At 45.3% G+C, this 9,415-nt stretch overlaps 1 protein-coding gene across 1 annotated transcript in view; it reads left to right on the forward strand.

Annotated features, from left to right (window-relative positions):
• LOC106590749 (vacuolar protein sorting-associated protein 13B) overlaps positions 1-9,415 on the forward strand; it is a 258,600-nt gene that overhangs the window by 132,737 nt on the left and 116,448 nt on the right. Inside the window, exons 11-12 of the mRNA XM_045713900.1 lie at positions 6,382-6,504; positions 8,770-8,907. Of these exons, the coding sequence (XP_045569856.1) occupies positions 6,382-6,504; positions 8,770-8,907 (261 nt within the window). The remainder of the gene's footprint in view (positions 1-6,381; positions 6,505-8,769; positions 8,908-9,415) is intronic.

Below are 9,415 nucleotides of genomic sequence, written 5' to 3' on the forward strand. Positions count from 1 at the left end.
CCCCACTGAAGTCAATGTTATTTTCTATGTGTTCTATGTGTATGCTATTTAACCCCTTACACTGTATGGAGATGGCTCTAACAGAACAACTATAACATGTATATACATTATCATGGTATATAACAGGCTGTAATATCATATACATTATCATGATATATAACAGGCTGTAATATCATATACATTATCATGGTATATAACAGGCTGTAATATCATATACATTATCATGGTATATAACAGGCTGTAATATCATATACATTATCATGGTATATAACAGGCTGTATATACATTATCATGATATATAACAGGCTGTAATATCATATACATTATCATGATATATAACAGGCTGTAATATCATATACATTATCATGGTATATAACAGGCTGTAATATCATATACATTATCATGGTATATAACAGGCTGTAATATCATATACATTATCATGATATATAACAGACTGGAATATCGTATACATTATCATGGTATATAACAGGCTGTAATATCATATACATTATCATGGTATATAACAGGCTGTATATACATTATCATGGTATATAACAGGCTGTAATATCATATACATTACCGTGGTATATAACAGGCTGTAATATCATATACATTATCATGGTATATAACAGGCTGTAATATCATATACATTATCATGATATATAACAGGCTGTAATATCATATACATTATCATGGTATATAACAGACTGTAATATCATATACATTATCATGGTATATAACAGGCTGTATATACATTATCATGGTATATAACAGGCTGTAATATCATATACATTATCATGATATATAACAGGCTGTAATATCATATACATTATCATGGTATATAACAGACTGTAATATCATATACATTATCATGGTATATAACAGGCTGTATATACATTACCGTGGTATATAACAGGCTGTAATATCATATACATTATCATGGTATATAACAGGCTGTAATATCATATACATTATCATGATATATAACAGGCTGTAATATCATATACATTATCATGGTATATAACAGGCTGTATATACATTATCATGGTATATAACAGGCTGTAATATCATATACATTATCATGGTATATAACAGGCTGTAATATCATATACATTATCATGGTATATAACAGGCTGTAATATCATATACATTATCATGATATATAACAGGCTGTAATATCATATACATTATCATGGTATATAACAGGCTGTAATATCATATACATTATCATGATATATAACAGACTGGAATATCATATACATTATCATGGTATATAACAGGCTGTATATACATTATCATGGTATATAACAGGCTGTAATATCATATACATTATCATGGTATATAACAGGCTGTAATATCATATACATTACCGTGGTATATAACAGGCTGTAATATCATATACATTATCATGGTATATAACAGGCTGTAATATCATATACATTACCATGGTATATAACAGGCTGTAATATCATATACATTATCATGGTATATAACAGGCTGTAATATCATATACATTATCATGGTATATAACAGGCTGTAATATCATATACATTATCATGGTATATAACAGGCTGTAATATCATATACATTATCATGGTATATAACAGGCTGTAATATCATATACATTATCATGGTATATAACAGGCTGTAATATCATATACATTATCGTGGTATATAACAGGCTGTAATATCATATACATTATCGTGGTATATAACAGACTGGAATATCATATACATTATCGTGGTATATAACAGGCTGTAATATCATATACATTATCATGGTATATAACAGGCTGTAATATCATATACATTATCATGGTATATAACAGACTGTAATATCATATACATTATCATGGTATATAACAGGCTGTAATATCATATACATTATCGTGGTATATAACAGACTGGAATATCATATACATTATCATGGTATATAACAGGCTGTAATATCATATACATTATCATGGTATATAACAGGCTGTAATATCATATACATTATCATGGTATATAACAGACTGTAATATCATATACATTATCATGGTATATAACAGGCTGTAATATCATATACATTACCGTGGTATATAACAGGCTGTAATATCATATACATTACCGTGGTATATAACAGGCTGTAATATCATATACATTATCGTGGTATATAACAGGCTGTAATATCATATACATTATCGTGGTATATAACAGGCTGTAATATCATATACATTATCGTGGTATATAACAGGCTGTAATATCATATACATTATCATGGTATATAACAGGCTGTAATATCATATACATTATCGTGGTATATAACAGGCTGTAATATCATATACATTATCATGGTATATAACAGGCTGTAATATCATATACATTATCGTGGTATATAACAGGCTGTAATATCATATACATTATCATGGTATATAACAGGCTGTAATATCATATACATTATCATGGTATATAACAGGCTGTAATATCATATACATTACCGTGGTATATAACAGGCTGTAATATCATATACATTATCATGGTATATAACAGGCTGTAATATCATATACATTACCATGGTATATAACAGGCTAATATCATATACATTACCATGGTATATAACAGACTGTAATCTCATCCCTCACTGTAACAGACTGTAATCTCATCCCTCACTATAACAGACTGTAGTCTCATCCCTCACTGGGACTCCACTATAACAGACTGTAATCTCATCCCTCACTATAACAGACTGTAATCTCATCCCTCACTGGGACTACACTATAACAGACTGTAATCTCATCCCTCACTGGGACACCACTATAACAGACTGTAATCTCATCCCTCACTGGGACTACACTATAACAGACTGTAGTCTCATCCCTCACTGTAACAGACTGTAATCTCATCCCTCACTGTAACAGACTGTAATCTCGTCCCTCACTATAACAGACTGTAATCTCGTCCCTCACTATAACAGACTGTAATCTCGTCCCTCACTATAACAGACTGTAATCTCGTCCCTCACTATAACAGACTGTAATCTCGTCCCTCACTATAACAGACTGTAATCTCGTCCCTCACTGGGACTCCACTATAACAGACTGTAATCTCATCCCTCACTGGGACTCCACTATAACAGACTGTAATCCCATCCCTCACTGGCACTCCACTATAACAGACTGTAATCTCGTCCCTCACTATAACAGACTGTAATCTCGTCCCTCACTATAACAGACTGTAATCTCGTCCCTCACTATAACAGACTGTAATCTCGTCCCTCACTGGGACTACACTATAACAGACTGTAATCTCGTCCCTCACTATAACAGACTGTAATCTCGTCCCTCACTATAACAGACTGTAATCTCATCCCTCACTGTAACAGACTGTAATCTCATCCCTCACTGTAACAGACTGTAATCTCATCCCTCACTGTAACAGACTGTAATCTCGTCCCTCACTGTAACAGACTGTAATCATGTCCCTCACTGTAACAGACTGTAATCATGTCCCCTCACTATAACAGACTGTAATCTCATCCCTCACTGTAACAGACTGTAATCTCATCCCTCACTGTAACAGACTGTAATCTCGTCCCTCACTGTAACAGACTGTAATCATGTCCCTCACTATAACAGACTGTAATCTTGTCCCTCACTATAACAGACTGTAATCTCATCCCTCACTGTAACAGACTGTAATCTCGTCCCTCACTGTAACAGACTGTAATCTCGTCCCTCACTATAACAGACTGTAATCTCATCCCTCACTGTAACAGACTGTAATCTCGTCCCTCACTGGGACTACACTATAACAGACTGTAATCTCGTCCCTCACTATAACAGACTGTAATCTTGTCCCTCACTATAACAGACTGTAATCTCGTCCCTCACTATAACAGACTGTAATGTCATCCCTCACTGTAACAGACTGTAATCTCGTCCCTCACTGGGACTACACTATAACAGACTGTAATCTCGTCCCTCTCTATAACAGAGGAGGAGGACCGTGGAAGCAGGGAGAGGAGAGAGGAGGAGGACCGTGGAGGCAGGGAGAGGAGAGGGGAGGAGGACCGTGGAAGCAGGGAGAGGAGAGGGGAGGAGGACCGTGGAGGCAGGGAGAGGAGAGAGGAGGAGGACCGTGGAGGCAGGGAGAGGAGAGGGGAGGAGGGCCGTGGAGGCAGGGAGAGGAGAGAGGAGGAGGACCGTGGAGGCAGGGAGAGGAGAGGGGAGGAGGACCGTGGAAGCAGGGAGAGGAGAGAGGAGGAGGACCGTGGAAGCAGGGAGAGGGAGAGAGGAGGAGGGCCGTGGAGGCAGGGAGAGGAGAGGGGAGGAGGAACCGTGGAGGCAGGGAGAGGAGAGGGGAGGAGGGCCGTGGAGGCAGGGAGAGGAGAGAGGAGGAGGACCGTGGAGGCAGGGAGAGGAGAGAGAGGAGGAGGGCCGTGGAAGCAGGGAGAGGAGAGGGGAGGAGGACCGTGGAGGCAGGGAGAGAGAGGGGAGGAGGACCGTGGAGGCAGGGAGAGGAGAGGGGAGGAGGACCGTGGAGGCAGGGAGAGGAGAGGGGAGGAGGGCCGTGGAAGCAGGGAGAGGAGAGAGGAGGAGGGCCGTGGAAGCAGACCGTGGAAGCAGGGAGAGGAGAGAGGAGGAGGGACGTGGAAGCAGACCGTGGAGGCAGGGAGAGGAGAGGGGAGGAGGGCCGTGGAGGCAGGGAGAGGAGAGAGGAGGAGGACCGTGGAGGCAGGGAGAGGAGAGAGGAGGAGGGCCGTGGAGGCAGGGAGAGGAGAGAGGAGGAGGACCGTGGAGGCAGGGAGAGGGTAATGGTAAAACAGGGAAAGCAGGGCTTGTAATTATTAAAACTCAAGGTTTTATTGGTGTGGTTCGGGGGGGAACCCACGGTAAGCAAGGCGAACCACACTTAGATCCCCCTCCTAAATGGCCCTGTATTCCCTGTTTAGTCCACTACTCAGTCAAAAAGTAGTGCACTATATAGGGAATAGGGTGCCCTATGGGCCCAGCTGGTGGTTCCAGATTGAGAGTGGTGGCCTTCATGTGACCCAGGTCTTTCATAACGGCAGCATGTCGTTGTAACTTCACAGACACCACAGAGTAACATGGCCACACGCTAATAAGAGCCTTGTTCATGATAGGCCAATGATATGGGCTCTTAAAACCTTGTGCCGCAGATGGTTTCATTGCTTTCTGTGAATGAGTGGCGTTTGTGTGGCCTGTTGTTAGACTTCCCACTGTAGAGAAGCTTCCTCAGTCTGTCTCATTCACCCCGGTAGTCTGATCACGCGCTAAAGCTCTCCTAACCTCCTGTCCTCTCTTCCTCCTCCTCTCTTCCTCTTCCTCTCCTCTCCTCTCTTCCACCTCCTCTCTTCCACCTCCTCTCTTCTCTTCCTCTTCCTCCTCCTCTCTTCCTCCTCCTCTCCTCTCTTCCTCCTCCTCTCCTCTCTTCCTCTTCCTCTCCTCTCTTCCTCCTCCTCTCCTCTCTTCCTCCTCCTCTCTTCCACCTCCTCTCTTCTCTTCCTCTTCCTCCTCCTCTCTTCCTCCTCCTCTCCTCTCTTCCTCCTCCTCTCCTCTCTTCCTCTTCCTCCTCTTCTCCTCTCCTCTTCTCCTCACCTCTCCTCTTCTCCTCACCTCTCCTCTCCTCTTCTCCTCACCTCTCCTCTTCTCCTCACCTCTCCTCTCCTCCTCACCTCTCCTCTCTTCCTCCTCCTCTCCTCTCTTCCTCTTCCTCTCCTCTCTTCCTCTTCCTCCTCTTCTCCTCTCCTCTTCTCCTCACCTCTCCTCTTCTCCTCACCTCTCCTCTCCTCTTCTCCTCACCTCTCCTCTTCTCCTCACCTCTCCTCTCCTCCTCACCTCTCCTCTTCTCCTCTCTTCCTTCTCCTCTTCTCCTCACCTCTCCTCTCCTCTTCTTCTCACCTCTCCTCTTCTCCTCCACCTCTCCTCTTCTCCTCCACCTCTCCCCTTCTCCTCACCTCTCCTCTTCTCCTCACCTCTCCTCTCCTCTCCTCTCCTCTCCTCCTCTCCTCTCCTCTTCTCCTCTCCTCTTCTCCTCCACCTCTCCTCTTCTCCTCACCTCTCCTCTTCTCCTCACCTCTCCTCTTCTCCTCCCCTCTCCTCTTCTCCTCACCTTTCCTCTTCTCCTCACCTCTCCTCTTCTCCTCCCCTCTCCTCTTCTCCTCCCCTCTCCTCTTCTCCTCACCTCTCCTCTTCTTCTCATCTCTCTTCTTCTCCTCTTCTCCTCACCTCTCCTCTTCTCCTCACCTCTCCTCTTCTTCTCACCTCTCCTCTTCTTCTCACCTCTCCTCCTCTCCTCTCCTCTTCTCCTCACCTCTCCTCTCCTCCTCACCTCTCCTCTTCTCCTCTCCTCTTCTCCTCCACCTCTCCTCTTCTCTAGGTGCTGATGATGGGGGAACCCTTCTTTGACTGTCAGATCGGCATCGTGGGCGTCCGGGCGCTCTGCCTGAAAGGCATCATGGGAGTGCGGGACTTTGAGGAGAACTTGAACAGACGGGAGGAGGTAAAGAACGAGGCTGTTCTACCTCAACTCTCCTTCCTCATCCTCCTCTCCTTCCTCCTCCTCCTCTCCTTCCTCCTTCAACCCTCCTCTCCTTCAACTCTCCTTCCTCCTTCAACCCTCCTCTCCTTCCTCATCCTCCTCTCCTTCCTCCTTCAAACCTCCTCTCCTTCCTCCTTCAACCCTCCTTTCCTTCCTCCTTCAACCCTCCTCTCCTCTCCTTCCTCGACCCTCCTCTCCTTCCTCTCCTCTCCTCTCCTTCCTCGACCCTCCTCTCCTTCCTCAACCCTCCTGTCCTTCCTCTCCTCTCCTCTCCTTCCTCGACCCTCCTCTCCTTCCTCTCCTCTCCTCTCCTTCCTCGACCCTCCTCTCCTTCCTCCTCCTCTCCTCTCCTTCCTCTCCTTCTCCTCTCCTTCCTCGACCCTCCTCTTCTTCCTCTCCTCTCCTCTCCTTCCTCGACCCTCCTGTCCTCCTCTCCTCTCCTCTCCTTCCTCGACCCTCCTCTCCTTCCTCTCCTCTCCTCTCCTTCCTCGAACCTCCTCTCCTTCCTCTCCTGTCCTTCCTCTCCTCTCCTTCCTCTCCTCTCCTCTCCTTCCTCTCCTCTCCTCTCCTTCCTCTCCTCTCCTGTAACCTTTACCTCAAACTAACATCTCTCAAAGTGAACCTGCAGTGTGGTTTGATTGTTGGTCTATGATCCAAACTTGTGCTGCTGTGTTCTGTGTAACCCTCACAGATCCTGGAATGGTTGTGTTGCCAGCAGGCTGTGATGTAGAGGAGGACTGAGGGAGGTCTCTTCTTCTATTGTGATGTAGAGGAGGACTGAGGGAGGTCTCTTCTTCTATTGTGATGTAGAGGAGGACTGAGGGAGGTCTTCTCTTCTATTGTGATGTAGAGGAGGACTGAGGGAGGTCTCTTCTATTGTGATGTAGAGGAGGACTGAGGGAGGTCTCTTCTTCTATTGTGATGTAGAGGAGGACTGAGGGAGGTCTCTCTTCTTCTATTGTGATGTAGAGGAGGACTGAGGGAGGTCTCTTCTTCTATTGTGATGTAGAGGAGGACTGAGGGAGGTCTTCTCTTCTATTGTGATGTAGAGGAGGACTGAGGGAGGTCTCTCTTCTTCTATTGTGATGTAGAGGAGGACTGAGGGAGGTCTTCTCTTCTTCTATTGTGATGTAGAGGAGGACTGAGGGAGGTCTTCTCTTCTTCTATTGTGATGTAGAGGAGGACTGAGGGAGGTCTTCTCTTCTTCTATTGTGATGTAGACGAGGACTGAGGGAGGTCTCTCTTCATCTATTGTGATGTAGAGGAGGACTGAGAGAGGTCTCTCTTCTTCTATTGTGATGTAGACGAGGACTGAGGGAGGTCTCTTCTATTGTGATGTAGAGGAGGACTGAGGGAGGTCTCTCTTCTTCTATTGTGATGTAGACGAGGACTGAGGGAGGTCTCTTCTATTGTGATGTAGAGGAGGACTGAGGGAGGTCTCTCTTCTATTGTGATGTAGAGGAGGACTGAGGGAGGTCTCTCTTCATCTATTGTGATGTAGAGGAGGACTGAGGGAGGTCTCTCTTCTTCTATTGTGATGTAGACGAGGACTGAGGGAGGTCTCTCTTCTTCTATTGTGATGTAGACGAGGACTGAGGGAGGTCTCTTCTTCTATTGTGATGTAGACGAGGACTGAGGGAGGTCTCTTCTTCTATTGTGATGTAGACGAGGACTGAGGGAGGTCTCTCTTCTTCTATTGTGATGTAGAGAAGGACTGAGGGAGGTCTCTCTTCTTCTATTGTGATGTAGAGAAGGACTGAGGGAGGTCTCTTCTATTGTGATGTAGACGAGGACTGAGGGAGGTCTCTCTTCTATTGTGATGTAGACGAGGACTGAGGGAGGTCTCTCTTCTTCTATTGTGATGTAGAGGAGGACTGAGGGAGGTCTCTTCTATTGTGATGTAGAGGAGGACTGAGGGAGGTCTCTCTTCTTCTATTGTGATGTAGAGGAGGACTGAGGGAGGTCTCTTCTTCTATTGTGATGTAGAGGAGGACTGAGGGAGGTCTCTCTTCTTCTATTGTGATGTAGAGGAGGACTGAGGGAGGTCTCTCTTCTTCTATTGTGATGTAGAGGAGGACTGAGGGAGGTCTCTTCTTCTATTGTGATGTAGAGGAGGACTGAGGGAGGTCTCTCTTCTTCTATTGTGATGTAGTGGAGGACTGAGTCAGTGTGTTTCTATACTGTGATTTGATTGATTCTGTGTCTGTCCTCTCCTCCTTTTCCCAGGATGCAGTGTTCTTCAGCTGCGGGGAGAGTCTGAGCAGTAAAGGGATGACCTACCTGACCAACTCGCTGTTCGACTACCGTTCCCCAGAGAACAACGGGGTCAGAGCAGAGTTCATCCTGGACGCCACCAATCACAAGGTCAGAACTCACACAGGCCTCATAGTGTATTACACATTACTGACGTCTCCTTAATACTGTATCTGACCTACAGTCTTTACATTAAATATCACCCTGTTAGGGGAAGCTATCCTCATCACCCTGTTAGAAGAAGCTATCCTCATCACCCTGTTAGAAGCTGTCCTCATCACCCTGTTAGGAGAAGCTGTCCTCATCACCCTGTTAGGGGAAGCTGTCCTCATCACCCTGTTAGGAGAAGCTGTCCTCATCACCCTGTTAGGGGAAGCTATCCTCATCACCCTGTTAGGAGAAGCTGTCCTCATCACCCTGTTAGGGGAAGCTTTCCTCATCACCCTGTTAGGGGAAGCTGTCCTCGTCACCCTGTTAGGGGAAGCTGTCCTCATCACCCTGTTAGGAGAAGCTATCCTCATCACCCTGTTAGAAGCTGTCCTCATCACCCTGTTAGGGGAAGCTATCCTCATCACCCTGTTAGGGGAAGCTGTCCTCATCACCCTGTTAGGAGAAGCTA

Source organism: Salmo salar, unplaced genomic scaffold (assembly GCF_905237065.1).
Source record: "Salmo salar unplaced genomic scaffold, Ssal_v3.1, whole genome shotgun sequence".
Taxonomy (NCBI): Eukaryota; Metazoa; Chordata; class Actinopteri; order Salmoniformes; family Salmonidae; genus Salmo; species Salmo salar.